The sequence below is a fragment of the Natator depressus genome, chromosome 1 (genome assembly GCF_965152275.1).
Source record: "Natator depressus isolate rNatDep1 chromosome 1, rNatDep2.hap1, whole genome shotgun sequence".
NCBI classification, from domain to species: Eukaryota; Metazoa; Chordata; order Testudines; family Cheloniidae; genus Natator; species Natator depressus.
The window spans coordinates 16,443,037-16,458,392 of NC_134234.1; the positions used below are offsets into that span (position 1 = coordinate 16,443,037).

The 15,356-nt window shown below is 51.7% G+C and overlaps 1 protein-coding gene across 1 annotated transcript in view; it reads left to right on the forward strand.

Moving 5' to 3' along the window:
* Positions 1–11,867, forward strand: part of MYO7A (myosin VIIA) — a 183,785-nt gene extending 171,918 nt beyond the window's left edge. The window contains exons 47-51 of the mRNA XM_074955335.1: positions 1,942–2,127; positions 2,941–3,057; positions 4,248–4,331; positions 6,885–7,004; positions 8,538–11,867. Of these exons, the coding sequence (XP_074811436.1) occupies positions 1,942–2,127; positions 2,941–3,057; positions 4,248–4,331; positions 6,885–7,004; positions 8,538–8,630 (600 nt within the window). The 3' untranslated portion in view covers positions 8,631–11,867. The remainder of the gene's footprint in view (positions 1–1,941; positions 2,128–2,940; positions 3,058–4,247; positions 4,332–6,884; positions 7,005–8,537) is intronic.
* The last annotated feature ends 3,489 nt before the right edge of the window (positions 11,868–15,356 follow it).

A 15,356-nucleotide genomic window follows, 5' to 3' on the forward strand; every position in this document is an offset into this window, starting at 1 on the left:
GGATAAAAAGGCTTCCTCCTTCTACATCAATAGCTCAAATCCAACTCACACTAGTAGTGACAAATAGAGGTTTCCATGTGCTGGCTGGATTGGAGGTCTTAGTCCAGCTCCTCTTGAGTAGGTGTCGCCATCAATGTTCCCTCTAATTTTTGACAGGCCGTGTGCACAAAAAATGTCTTCTGTGCAAATTGTTGTGCTTCTGTGCAAATTTTTGTGTGCACGGTGTTTCGCCATATGCACAGGGTTTAGGATCTGTGTGCACATGCGCACAGCTTAGAGGGAACAGTGGTCGCCATCATAAAACCGTGGGTCAGAGGCACTAATTCGCCCTCTTCTTGGCAGTCTCAGCAGAGAAGCCGCACTCTGAATAGCCTGAGATTTTTCATCTCTTTCATGTCAAGGTGATCTGCTCAGGTCAGATTCGAGTGGCAGAGACAGGGCAGAATGCCGCACCGCTGCTGTACTTGTTCTGCAGCTAAAGAGCGGTCTCTGTTCCTCTGGGCTGTCTGGCCAGCTACTTTCAAGTGTGAAATTCATACGCACACACCATTGATTACAGTCATTCTTGATAAAATGGTTGTTCAAACACGAATGTGCCTCCTGCTGATTATTTCATACAAGATCTTGTTGACAGATGAGGGGTACTTTTTAAATCATTTTCGAGGTTAGATAACATAAAGGGGAACTGGAAAGCTTGATTTGAATAAAAGAAAAAGCCATTAGATTCCAAATGATCCCCCTCAACAGCTGAGCTCCTCTGGGCCAACACAAGTGACAAAGTACGTTAGCGTATGAGCTAAAATGGCCTTGGCCAAAGCAGCCTGGCTGAGAGATGAGCATCTAGTGGTGGCCGAGCTAGTCCAGAGCTGGTGCTTTAACAAAACATTTCCACCCGCCCCAGCACAGTGATGATTTCAGAAAAATATTGCAGTTCCCAGGCAATTCCTCCATAACTAGAGAGGGGTCAACAGCAGCAAATGCCATGAACTCCCCTGGGGAATTCTCCATATAGATTGAATTTACCTGGGAAGCACTTAGTTATCGCTGTGATGGCAGCCATAGAAGAGATCTTTAAGATTGTAAGAGGTAAATGGTGCTGTCAGTTACACCTCAAGGAACTGGCTGTAACTCGCATGGTGAGAGGGCAGCAGGCGGGTGATCAAAGGAAGAAACAAACAGGTGTAAAATAAAGCAGGGAGAGGCCTCAGCTGCATTCCATCTGCCACCAGCAGTGCGGAGGGGAAGACTCATTGGGGATGAGCCTGCCTGCCTGGTGCCTGAGAGCCAGGCTCAGAACCAGAGTCCAGCCAATCCACAGGTCTCGCGGGGTTGCAGTTCGGGAGCAGGTTTTAGTTCCCCTCATTTTGGGCCAGTCATGATGTCACGCTTTAGGTTTAGATCTGGCTTCACCAAGGCTCGGGCTCTGCAGATCCAGTGTTTTACCCGGGACCCATTGCTAAGATTCAGGTTTTTCACTCAAATCCCCAAAGCTGTTAGACTTGGGTTCATTTAAAACGCGGGGCAAAGATCAGGTGAGACCCTGTTTTATTGAGCCCAGATTCCTGGCCGCAGTAGCGCAAAGGGTCTCGGTCTGGACTTCGTGAAACCCCCCTCTCCCCCAGGGCCACCAACCATTGTGCCTTTTCAGTGCTTCTGAAGGGGAAGGGGGTCCCAGCTAAGTGGGGGTTCCAGGGGTGGGTGGAGTTGTGGGATGGAAAAGGCTGAAGATCACTGCACTAACACAGCCAGCTTTCAAGCAGCTTCCTTCTATAGCTGCCGACCTGCTAGATTTCCCTTAGCCAGCATCTACGTGGCATTTGTCTTGGGATGGTTGGGTGCTACCATTCAAGCAGCCTCTGTCTCTCGGGACAAAAGGACGTCTTTGAGAACCTGGATGTTTGTGACCGCCCCCATTACCTTGTGAAACGCTTTCGTGTGCAGGAATTACCAAAGTACCTGCGTGGCTACCACAAGTGTACCCGGGAAGAGGTCTTACAGCTGGCAGCTCTGATCTACAGGGTGAAGTTTGAGGATGACAAGTCCTACTTCCCCAGTATCCCCAAGCTCCTGAAGGAGCTGGTGCCTCAGGAGCTTCTCCGGCAGCTCTCTCCGGACGACTGGAAAAGGGTAAGGAATGGTCTGGATAACACCGAGCCAGGCTCAGAGAGCGGTGCTGCGGGTATAGCATCTCGACAAGCTTGTGTGACAGCTGCCATCCTGTCCAACACAGCAGGGACTGAACTGGGGACCTCCAGAGCTAAAAGCATGAGTGCAACAGCTTGAGCTAAACCTCCCTAGGTGGGGCCGTAACAGAATCGCTGCTCTGCCAACCGTGCCCAGAGTGGGACCGGTAACTCACTCACACTAGTAGGTTACACTTACACCATAGGTAAGCAGCGCTTAGGGCCCAGCAAAGATCAGGGCCCCATTTTGTGAGGCACTGTAGAAGCACATGGTAAGAGACAGTCCCTGTCCTACAGAGCTTACATTCAAGACAGACAAAGGAAGCGAAGATTGATTATCCCTGTTTTATGTGTGGAGAACCAAGGCACAGAGATATTAAGTGACTTTTTCCAGATGAGACCGGGAGTCAGAATCAAAGCGGGGAATTGAATCCAGATCTTCCGTGCCCAGTACGTTAACCACAAGACTCTCCTTCCTCACCCTGGAGAAAGCACTTGTGGATAGTCAAACCTGTACTGGCTGGAAGATGGAAAAATAACGTATAAGGTCTTTTCAGGCTCCTGTGTCTGCGCTGGCACAATAGTGAATGGGCAGGTGAGGGCATGGTGGATTTCTGTTAAAACAGGCCGGCAAAGTCTGATGTTTTGTGGCAGGAATAACATGACATCTGTGTGTCATGATGCTCTTTGTATTCAAATGTCCTAGTTCCCAGGTGGTCTGGCAAACCCTTCAGTAATGTCATGTTGTCCTTTGCAGTCCATTGTGGCGTATTTCAATAAGCATGCAGGCAAAACAAGAGAAGAAGCCAAGCTTGCCTTCCTAAAGATTGTCTTCAAGTGGCCTACATTTGGATCAGCCTTCTTTGAAGTGAAGGTACAGATTTCATTGTGTGTGTCACCTGGCAGGAGCAGGAACCCCGGGAAATGGCTGGTTCTCGCAGCTCCTCCCCCTGACAGAGTAGAAGGATTTCTAAAGGGAAGAACTGATGGCTGTTTGGTGGCCACTGCCTGGGCCACGTAGGCTCGTTTGCCAGCCTGCTCCCTCTAATCAGGTACTTCCATGGTACTCATCATTGTCAGAGGACCTCCCACTCATGAGTGGATCTGTCCTCTGTGTGGGAGGGCAGTGCTGCTATTGCCATTTTACAGATGGGGAACCGAGGCACAGGGTAGAGTGAGACTTTCAATGGGACTTGGGCTCCTAAGCCACTTAAGAGCTTTTGAAAGTTCTATTTTAAGTGACTTAAGTGACAGCCAAGGAGTCGATGGATGAGCCAGGAATGGATCTCAGGTCTCCCGAGTCGCAGTTCATTGTCCTAGCCACAAGACCTTGCTTCCCACCCCTTGACTTGATTCTTCCTGGATGAGGTGGAGGCAGAATGGCTGGGTGTGTGGGGAAGCCTGCGTTGTCACTGCCCTTATTGGTTCTGGGCTGCAAGACTGAAGGCCTTTGGGAGTTAGGTGCCTCCATACCTTTGAGGATCTGGCCCTGAGTCTCCAGAACTGTCTGCCCAGCATCTCTGACCAGCACTAAGGAACCTAAAGCCAAATGTAGGCCGAGCAACGGGAAATGATGCAGTTGGCCCAGGATTCCTTCAGACCAGAGGTACTAAGGACAGGAGAGTCAGTGCATCAAGAAGAGGTGATCTGAGGAGGGAAGGGCCACCTGGGGCTTCCCACTGCATCCCAGCTCACCCAGTCCACAGGCAGGATGGCTCCCCTACCAGCTGCTTCCACTGGCAAACTGGGCGGGGGAAGAAATGGAAAAGAAGGAACTTTAAAGCCGCCAATCACTTACTCCTTAAAGTCACCAGGTGTTGGAGGCAGGGGTGGGGAGTCTCGTCATTAGCTGGATGGCTGTTACCATAGCAGTGAAGAGGCTTGATTTATTTTGAGTTTCCTTAAAAGGATAAACTAGAGCGCGCCCCATGGGCGAGCTAAAACGCAGCGGGATTCTTGCCATGAGGATGCTCCTTCCATTGCTCTGACAGAAGGGGCCCTCAGCCGCGAGTTGTCCGCTCTTCCGGGTCTTTTCATGTGAATGCTTCTTCTCGTTTCTAACAGCAAACTACTGAGCCAAATTACCCAGAGATCCTTTTAATTGCCATCAACAAGCATGGAGTCAGCCTCATCGATCCCAAAACCAAGGTAAGCCAGACACCATCAGTTACTACCTGCGAAAAGCTCAGCCATGTGCAACGGGGCTGTGTGCCTCCCAGGGCTAACGTTAGCAACCTGGGGCGGGGAGGGTAGCGTTAGGCATCTAAATAAATGGCCTGATTCTTGAAGGTACTGAGTCTCCTCCACTTCTTGTGAGGTCGCCAGGAGCTGTGGGCACTCAGCACCTTGAAAAGTCAGGCCACGTGGGTGGAAGTCTGAACACTTTGGCCGTGACTCTGGGGTTTCTGAAAGGGACACGCTGACACAAGGTGGGGCTCACCGCTCCTGCCATTGTTTGCACTGCAAGTGCCATGGGCCAGGTTTGCACATGAGTCCATTGTGAGGGTGCAGATGCACTCTGCCCCAGCCACGATCCTGCCTGGACCTCCCTGATGTGCAGTATCCCTTTGGGTGCTGCAGCATGATACCCCATGTGCTCAGCTGGCTAGTGTGACAGAGGGCAGAGCTATTGCTCCCCCTCTCTCACCTCTTTCCCTGCTCCCCTTGGGATTGTTTGCTCTCCTGAGTGCAAAGATTGCAGCGATTGGATGTGCAAACCCTCTCCTGGTGCAGAGGCAGTTCCCTTTATGTTGTGCTTTTGTGCCTCCCAACAGCTGCACATGGCCCAGCCCCAGCTAGCCCTGTGTGCAAAATGTAGGGTGACCATACGTCCCATTTTGGCCGGGACAGTCCCCTTTTTAAGCTCTGTGCTGGCCATTCCGACTTTTTTGACAAAAACGGGCCTTTGTCCTGTTTGCTCTTCCTAACTGATCAGTTGGGAAGAGCAAACGAACAAATGCCAAATTTACCAAAAAAGCTGCGTCCGCTGCCCCCCTTAGGGGGGCGCGGAGGAACGTTGTAGGGGCAGTGACGCGAGGGGCCAGGCAGAGGGGCTCGGGGGCTCAGCCCCAGCTGCGGGAGGTACAGAGCTTGACGGGGGGGTCAACCCGAGCCATGGGTGGCGCAGAGCTCAGGGGGATCGGCCCTAGTCCCAGGCAGCAGTGAGGGGGCAGCTCTGGTGAGCCCTGCAGGCAGCGGGGCGGCTCGGGCAAGCCCAAGGCCATTCCGTGTTTACTTTAGGAAATATGGTCACCCTAGCAAAATGGCTCTTATGTTTAATGGAAAGTGGTGTTAGGTACACACATCTCAGGAGTGTATAGCCTGCCTGGCTAAATGATGAGGAAGGGAGACAAATGACGGCTGCCGTTTGTAAACAGCAAGGCAGGGGATTGTTTAGGGTGGCATCAGGGGCTACAGTTAGGCCCGATAGGATGAAATGAAGACATGGTCAATTTAGGCTGACTACCAGGAAGAGCTTCCGGAGGCTGAGCCACATTACGCTGTGGAATGGTCATCCCAGAGCAGAAGGCCTAGGACAGGGGTGGGCAAACTTTTTGGCCCAAGGGCCACATCGGGCTTGCAAAACTGTATGGAGGGCCAGGTAGGGAAGGCTGTGCCTCCCCAAACAGCCTGGCCCCCGCCCCCATCCGACCCCTCCCACTTCCTGCCCCCTGACTGCCCCCCTCAGAGCCCCCCACCCATCCAACCCCCCCCGTTCCCCATCCCCTGACTGCCCCCCTCAGAACTCCTGACCCATCCAACCCCCACTGCTCCTTGTCCTCTCCCGGGACCCTCCGCCCCTAACTGCTCCCCCCCCGGGACCCCACCCCCTATCCAACCCCCCCCTGCTCCCTGTGCCCTGACTGCCCCAACCCCTATCCACACCCCTGCCCCTTGACCAGCCCCCCTGGAACTCCCACGCCTCTCCAACCCACCCCATTTCCCATTTTCTGACCACTCTGCCCCATCCAACCGCTCCCTGTCCCCCGACGACACCCCGCCCTGAACCTCCACCCCATCCAACTGCCCCCTGCTCTTTGTCCCCGACTGTCCCCTGGGACCCCTGCCCGTTATCCAGTCCCCCCTGCTCCCTGCCCCCTTACCATGCTGCTCAGAGCAGCAGTATTGGCAGCCCCGACGCCCGGCCACAGCCAGCTGCCCAGAGCACAGTGGCTCTGCAAGCTGAGGCTGCAGGGGAGGGTCCAGGGGCTCGCTTCCCCGGCTGGGAGCTCAGGGGTCGGGCAGGACGGTCCTGCGAGCCAGATGTGGCCCACGGGCCGTAGTTTGCCCACCTCTGGCTTAGGAGCACCATTGCTTGGGACGTGGAAACCTAGCCTGGATAACGCACCAGTTCCTTTCCTCGTCCTTCATTGTTGTCAGTGAGCTGTGGCTCAGACTCGGAGAGGGGCCAAACTTAGATGACCTCCTGCGTAAGCCCTGCATCAGAATTGCCTAGTGGCTCAGACCCATGGTCCCTCTAGTCCTCGGGCCTGTCTCCAACAGCGACTGTGGGTTACAGGAAAAAGGCAAGAACCCCCACTGATCTCTCCCCCTCTGACTTCTCAGTTTCTGGTGGGACCATGTCACCTCAGGAAATGCGTTTGGTTTGTTGGGGCGGGAAGCCCAGAGGGAAGTGAGGGGTTAGCCGCTGGGGGTTCAGCACATGTTCAAAGTATCTGACTGTCCTTCTGCGCCTCTTAGGATATTCTCACGACTCACCCCTTCACCAAGATCTCCAACTGGAGCAGCGGCAACACGTACTTTCACATCACCATTGGCAACCTGGTGCGGGGAAGCAAACTGCTGTGTGAAACGTCACTGGTAAGGAGAGTTCAGGGCTCTCGCTCAGTCGCTGAGCACAGAGAGCAAGAGGGGGGATCTAACTGAAGGCTGAACCTCCAAAGCCGCACCCCGGGTTCAAATCCTCTTTTCATGTCACATTGCCTGTGTCCGTCTGGGCCAACGGGCTTTGAAATGGAAGAACAGCAGTGTGCGGCAGAGAATTAGTGAGCTCACTAAACATGTCCCTGCTTCCCTGCAAGCTACGGCGAAGACATCACTGGGTCTAGCACAGCTGTTACTGGTGCGGGACTAAATCGGGCTTCAGGCAGGGGCAGTGTTGGAAGTAATTCTGCATTTTGGAAGGGGGAGGGGCAGGTTTCTGGAGCCGGCTGATTGAAAAGGAAACTGCAGCTGTTTGAAGCTGCTCAAAGGCCTGGGATGTTGGACTAAATCCTGTGGAGATGGATGGATGGGGAGAAGGCAAGTGAGGTGGCCAAGTGTGCAGGATAAATTCATTTATTCACTCCCTGGATGTGAGGGCAGGAACAGAGGCCATAAGCTGTGCTACATACTCACAAGGGCCAAACCCTCTGCTGGTGTCAGTGGAGCTGCACCGATTTACACCAGCCGAGGATTGGCACAAAGACTCCATTTCAGCTTTGCCTAGGGCAGTAGCAATGGCTTAGCCTGTTAGCCTGACTGACGTCCCTTGTCAGTGGGTGAGGGCTCTGAATGTTCAGCCAGGTTAGTCACCAGGTGCTTTATAGCAAGCCAAACAGGCAGCGTCACCACCGTAGCAATCTGGTGCTGTGCGCTCTGGAACTGACTAGCATGCTCTAGACTTATTTCAAGTCTTAAATCCAATACCAAGCTTCTCTGCCCACCATCCCGTAGTGAACCAGAGTCAGTGATACTCTGTCATGGCTTGCTTTGGGTGACGGGAGAGCATCACAGTCTGGTTTTTAGCTCTCCGCCCCCATTGGAGCAGAGGAATTGCCAGACTGGATCAGACCCGAGCTCCATCTAGTTCAGTATCTTGTCTCTGGCCATAGCCAGCACCAGCTGCTACACAGGAAGATGGAAGAACCCCACTGTAAACTGACATGGGGTAATCTGCTTGCACATGAGGTCTGACCCTGATCTCTAATAGGCAGAGATTAGCTTAAGCACTGAAGCATGAGGTTTATATCCCTTCCAATATTTATCACCGTTAATTATAATTACTCTGGAGATTCTTGATATCCATATAATAATCAAAACTCTTTTTGAACCTGGCCACAACAACTTCCTGTGGCAGAGTTTTCCACAGTCCAATTATGCGCATGTGAAAAAGTATTTCCTTGTATTGATTTTGAACTTGCCATCTTTTCATTGACTGACTGTCCCCTGGTTCTTGTCAAAGGGCGAGGCCTCTACCCGGCAAGGTTCAAGGTTGTGGTGGTGGGGACGCGGAGGTGGGTCGCTGATGAGCCTGGTAATAGTTCATACCACAGGCATTCAAGGGACGTGATCCGGCGACCAGCAGTTATGCTGTCTGGGTGATGTGTCTGATCTCTCATAACTTCCTACCAGGGCTACAAGATGGATGACCTCTTGACCTCGTACATCAGTCAGATGTTAACAGCCATGAGCAAACAGAGGAGTGCCAAGGGGAGCAGCAAGTGAACTGAAAGAAGCCACTGGCAGGTGGCCATGGAGCTAATTCACCAGCTGAGGCCTGTGGGATACCCCTGCAGCTGGGGCCGAACCTTTTCTGCCCAGATGTGGAAGATGATCCGGACCCCATCAGAAAGCTCATCCGATTCTGACCTTGAGGGCTCGAGTCCCATTTCCCCTTCCAGCGAGGATGACTATCTGTGATGCTGACTTCCAATTCCCCCCTCCTCCCTAGTAAGCCCTGTTTTAAACTTCTAAGCTTTCTAGGTGACAGACAATGACTGATCAACAGAGAAACTCCAGCGGGATGTTTACTATCAAACCAAATGACTGCAGTTTGCAAAGGATTGTAGGAAAGAGTTGTGAGTGTCGTTTTTAAAAAGGGGAAGGTGGTCAGGGTGCCGTTAAGGGCTTTGGAGAAGTTCTGGGCATCTGAGATTTGCTGATCAGTCACCTAACCCTGCTTCATTGAAAAGAGAAATCCCATCCACTCTACTGGGGGTATCTTGACATTACAACAGAACAAAAAGAAATCCATTTGTTCTAAAAAAAGCCGAGGGAAAAAGTGCATTTAAAATAGTGGTTGGTTTGTTTCTTCTTAATCCTAATTGAACAGCCTGTACCACGGCAAAGCGATGATGGGAGACCGGCGCACAATGTTGGAAATATTTAAAGGTTTCATTTCTTATTCTTGTATTTATTTATTTTTTAAAGAGAATGACGGTTTCTGGGAGGCTGGCTCTGGGGAAGGCCCCACACAGCTCCAAAGGCTTCCCCCAATAGAACCGCTCACACACCCAGCGCCCCATTGTCAAAAGGATGAGACTGAGTGTTCAGAGGTCACTCGGTTCTAATTAGGGGTGGCCTAAAGTTCAGCATTAAATCCCTACTCGGCAGCATGGAAACTAGGCTGCTAAAGACAGCTGACCCCGCCCCCTCCGCCCGCAGAATGCACCTTGCAGGATCAGGCTCTTAGGTGGAAGCCTGACTGTGGCTTTAGGTCCTGAGAGGTGGACAATGTTGGCTAGGCCATTCTGTGCTGCGTGAAACGCTGCAGAATGGATTTGTTCCACAGCCACTTTGTAACAATAGCAGGACATCCAGAGGGAAAGCAGAGCCCGTGTATAAGAAAAATAAACCGTGTCTGCAGACAAACCTCCCATCGTCCTCTGCACCTCTGCTGCTGTCTGCTAGGCTGTAACAAGTATGTGTTCTGTGTCAAGCTGCTGCTTACTATTTACCCTCTGCATTTTCTGGTTTGCTTCAGGTGGGACGCTCTGATGGGGATGGGAAGCTTCCAAATTCTGGGACCATCTCCCATCTCTGCAGTAGACTTACCTAAAACTTTGGCCCCGGCCAGCCCCCTAGGAGCTGATCTTTGTGGCTCTGCCCCACCTCTGATTTTTAACTTTAGCTCTGACCCATTGTGGCAAAGGAAGGTTGAATAATTGGACCTGGCTATAAACATAGGCCTAGTTCCTGATGCAAAGTTCATTAATTGGGGGCTAGCAGGAGAACGCTACTGAAAAGCAGAGAAACTTAGGAGGATGCCAGCTCCTGTGTTCAGTGCCTCGCCCCTGAGATCACAGGCTATGCCCACCTCAGCCTGACAGATGATCCCAGCATTCGCTCTCCGCTGCGTCTCCTAGCACCACTGCGTTTCAGCTGAGAGTAGACAGTCACTGTGTGTTTTTAGGAGGCCTTACACTGCTGTGATATGAACACAGCTAAACCACCCAGGCTCACTGAACTGGGCCCTAGAACATACATAGCAGCAAGGGCCACTCCACTGCTCAACAAGATGGTTTGGACCAAAATTCTGCCCTGAACTCTGAGTCAAAGAGGGCGTCTCCTGCATCGGTGACTAGAACGGTTAGTGGCACAACTGATCTTTTCTGCCTGTAGCTTCCACGGTTCAATCGAACAGATCATTTGTGTGGGAGCCTTTCCGTCAACTTCAGTGGGCTTTGGATCATGCCCTTGGTTAGCAACCCAAATCTGCCACCTGTCAGTCAGATCCGCCACCAGGCACAGCATCGACAAGCCTGGGCACGCAGCTCTGAAAGGACTGTAGCCCAGACTTGGGTGTCATGGCATCAAACAGGAGTTGTGTGTGGCCGACTAAAGGGAGGATGTGGCTGATGCTGTGAATGAAATTTAAGTCGTGTTGTATGGTTGGTTCCCAGCAACCAGCGCTTGAAAGGCATGATCTCAAGGGGCTGTGACAGCAGCTGGGCCTATAAGAATCGGCTGAGGTTGAGTTTTGATTCTGGTGTCACTAACACTGGGTGGGTCTCAGCAGAAATGTGCTTAGTTGGCTCAACACCTTTGATTTGCCTCATAAGGGCCCAATCCAGAACAATCGGTGTTGCATTCTCACGCTGCTGGTCCCAACACTCAACTGTCTTCCTCTGACCTTTCCCTCTTCCCCACCGCTCTCTGCCTCGCTCAGCACTCGAGAACACGGGTACAACATTTGCACTGTCTTACTGTCCATCACTGGACTTCGCAGAGAACCACGTTCCGCACACAGCAGTGCACAAATTAACGTCATTGTTATCTCCTAAACAAGCTGCCCAGGACCATACGTAAAACAGTGACACTAAGCCCTGTTGTTCCACTGTTCCTGCATTTGACAAGCATGAGGGGCTGCACATAGACATCTGAAGGCAGAGGATTCAACTTTGGCCTGGTTCTGAACCACTTTCCATCTGTGTAAATCGGGGCGACTTCACTGATGTCAGTGGCGTTGCCCTGGAGTACGGCCAATATGGGGGTCAGAACTCAGCCTGCTGGGTCACCCAAATCAATCTTTCATGGCCCTTTTCAGCTACACCCCTAGCAGCAATGGTTCATATTGCACTCTTGTGAGCCCCCTGTTATTTTGCCCTTCCCGGTGCCTGGCTCTGCAGGCTGCAGCAGGCCCCAGCCATTCATTACTCTTGCTCAGTTTGTACTCCGTAAAAGACGATCACTGGTTTCAACGCTACCATGGTTGGGCCACCTCTACTCATTCTACACGGTGCGGGTCATGTCAGCAGCAGCCTGGCGCTCACCCCAAACATGCAGCTATTAGCCTGAGCATGTGTTTCAGTTTCAGAAGTCCCTTTGGGGTTTTTGTGTGTGTGGGTCTGTGTCACACCTTGCGTGTATTAGTGGCTGTTTGTTTATATTCACACACGCAATGTAACATGAAAACTTACGTCTGTGTGAAATACGCTAATAAAAAAAATAAGAATAGAAGGACTCGTGAGAGGCTCTTTGCAGTTCCGTTCGTTGAACAGATGGCTACCCGGTGACTTGTTCATGGTCTGTAAGTACATACACAGAGAGAACTGAGAGTAGAGAGCTCGTCAGTCTACCAGACAAAGCCGAAACAAGCTCCAGCGGCTGGAAGCTAACGCTAGACGCATTCAGGCTAGACATACGGTGCAAATTTTTAACACTGAGGTTGTCAAGCTGTCTGGAGGGGGCTCAAAAACATGGGTGCCACCTTAGGGCAGACTGTCACGTCACTAGCCCCCAATTGGTTGTGAGTTCTATACTTAAGAGTTCACCAACCAAGTAACAAGTGTGAACTCCTCAACAGCCTTAGCATGGCGTCACGAACAGGCCCCTTGGGCACTCCGGGTTCTCTCTCCCCCCAAGGTAAGGCTGCCTTTGTGATAGATGGTCCCTTACACCAAACACAATTCAGGGTACTCCCAGTCCCATAGGACCAGTCACTTATCTCAGGTCAGTGGCACCCCAAAACTCTCACCAAAGACAACTTAAGAACGGCCATACTGCATCAGACCAATGGTCCATCTAGGCCAGTAGCCTCTCTTCCAACAGTGGCCAGTGCCAGCTGCTTCAGAGGGAGTGAACAGAACAAGTCAATTATCGAGTGATTCATCCACTCCCAGCATCTGGCAATCAGAGGCTAAGGACAGCCAGGGCATAGGGGGATGACATCCCTGCCCATCCTGGCTAATAGCCATTGATGGACCTAGCTGCCTTGAACTTATCTAGTTCTTTTTTGAACCCTGTTAGAGTTTTGGCCTTCACAACAGCCTATAATAAGTAATGCTCGTTTCTTTTTCTGAGTTCATAATTAATTATGTGCACAGTTAAAGCAGGTAAACATATACACACAAATGAGTTACAGTCTTTCTTAGGTTTCAGAAGGTAATAGATGCTGTTGTAAAATGCTTAAAAATCTTTGCCCCCCCCCCAGCACCGAAGAGCATGTAGACCCAGTTCCTTATTATGAGGCCTTTTTAATTCCCTTCCCCACAGTTCAAACTGATGGAACGTGTCAGTGCCTGTCTCCTCTTTGTGTGTGTGTATGTGTGTGGAATGGGGGGGGGGACGGGACAAGGGGCGGCAATCACCAAAGTCTTTGTCCTCTTACGTTTCACAATGGCTCGGTTGGTTGCAATGGGACGTCGTGTGTGCAGGACCAGCACTTTACGCTAATTACCGGTAATGCTTATTTCCTCTTTGGTGAGTTACACGGTTACAGAGGTTTACAATGCAAACACTCTGCATCACTTTGCACCATGGACTGCAGACGTTAGAAGTGAGACCAAGGCGTGCAGCATCCTACAATCACTTCATCAAGTCTCAATACTAATCACATTCTTAGCAACATAACATATATTTTAACAACGCTAACACACAGGTAAGCCAGACTGGTTTCCAGCTATGCATTGGTCAGTGAGGCCTAGGGGCCTTGACATGAGCTGGTGTAACCCACACACCATTCTGGGTGTGGTGTGCTGTCCCATCTAGTGGCACTGAGCAGAGAGAGATAAAAGTTGTCCTTTAGCTCATGCAGTAGAGGCTCATGCACTAAGCTCCAGAGGTCCCAGGTTCGATCCCGACGACCGGGCTCTGTCAGTGTTACACTGGCACCTGGGCTTCCAGCATCCCAGAGGATGATTAACCATTGGAACAGATTACAAAGGGCTGTGGTGGATCTGCTAGATCCTGGCATTTAAGTCATGCTTGGATGGCTTTCTAAATGCTATGTGCTAGCTCAGCCCCAGGTTGTGGGCTTGACGCAGGCCGCACTACAGCACGAACCTCTACGGCCTGTGCTGAGCAGGAGGTCAACCTACCATCCATGAGCTTAACAGTCTCGTTGGGCCTTGCTCTGCAAAAATAAAAGAGCTGTGACGATGGGGCGAATGATGATTGCTATAAAAATAAATCCAGCATTTACCCCCTTGGCTTCTGGGCATCATTTACAGCAGAAGGGCTAAGGGAAAAACCAGCACCATTACCAATCTCCTGCCTGCCCAAAAACTGAGCTGGTATGTACTTGTATGCCATAGTGCAGGGCCTTTGGCCCCCATCTGGTTCTATAGATACTGATAGTTTGGGGTTGTTTTTTTTTAAAAAATAGTTCTTAAGGAGGCAAAGAAAAAATTTCCCCTGTGCAGTTAGCCAGACCTGAACCTATAGTGCAGCGCCCTCCTCCATTCAGCTCAACGGAGCGTTGGCTCTGACGCCTAATGACTGATGCTAAAATAGCAATAATAATATTGACTCTCTCAGTGCTGGCAGTTTTATTTAGCAGAAACATGCAGCTATTCAGGGATTGCCTATGGAGCACAAGGTTGGGCCCATAAAGTATCGCCATGTTTTCCTCCCAGTCTGAGGCTTGTATGTGGAACACCTGCTGAATTCGAGTGCAACAGCACCAGACTATGTGAGCTAAAGTTTATTTAAAATAGCAATTACAGTTTACAGCATGCATCAGCATATGTTCAAATGCACGGTTATGGCCTAAACCTGGGAAATGTGCACATGGCTCATCAGATTATTGCAAAGCTGCATTTAGCGACTCCCATCATGTGCTATCAGCAATCTGGATTTTAAAAAGGTGAGGTGGGGCACAGTTATAAAATGCCTTCTAAAGAGGAGAGCCAGAGAAGACGGGATTCCCCTACAGCAGACCCAATTAAAGCAAAGGCCAGTGCTATGGAGTGGGCCAGTCCCCACTGCAGTAAACCCACAACCAGCTACCCTACCTACCTTTCTTGGCCTCTCTCCTGAGATTGACAAGGAGACCAACCCCCCAGCTCTCAAACCTCCCCCCCCCCCCCGCCACAGCAGGGGTGATGCACCTTGGCATGGGCTAGCCCCTTACACCACCCCCATGGACCACAGGTATCATAGGCCGGGGAGGTAAGCCTCCCCTAACCCAAGCCATGGTTCACCTCATGCTCTGCCCTGAGGCCCCGCCCTCGCTCCCCTCAAGCCAGTGGGGGCTCAGCTCCAGCCGGCGGCCTGGGGCTTGGGCCAGCCATCAGCCTGGGTGGCCGGGTTGGCCAGAGCGACTGCGGTGGGCTGGCCGGCAGATGGGGCGGACGGGCCGGGACACCTCCTGCTGCTCAGGGGGCGGGGCTCCAGCTGTGGGGGTGGAGGCTTCAGGGGTCTTGGACACAAGGGGCAGGGCAGGAGGGTCATGCACCACCCATGGGCACCCCTGTCTGTGCTCTACCTGGTCTGTGAGAAATACAGGACTCTATGACCTGGCAAACCCTTCACCAGCCCTCACAAGATCTTCGCCTTGCCCCCTCCCAGCAGCAGCATAGAGAGGCTGTTAAAGCCCCACCGGCATGGCATAGGGCAGCCATACATGGATGTGCCGAGGCTGGATGGGGCAGACACACATGCTGCATGCAGCCCAGGCTCTGGGCTATTAACTACCTGGGGAAACTCCTTGTCTTACCAACACCCACGCTG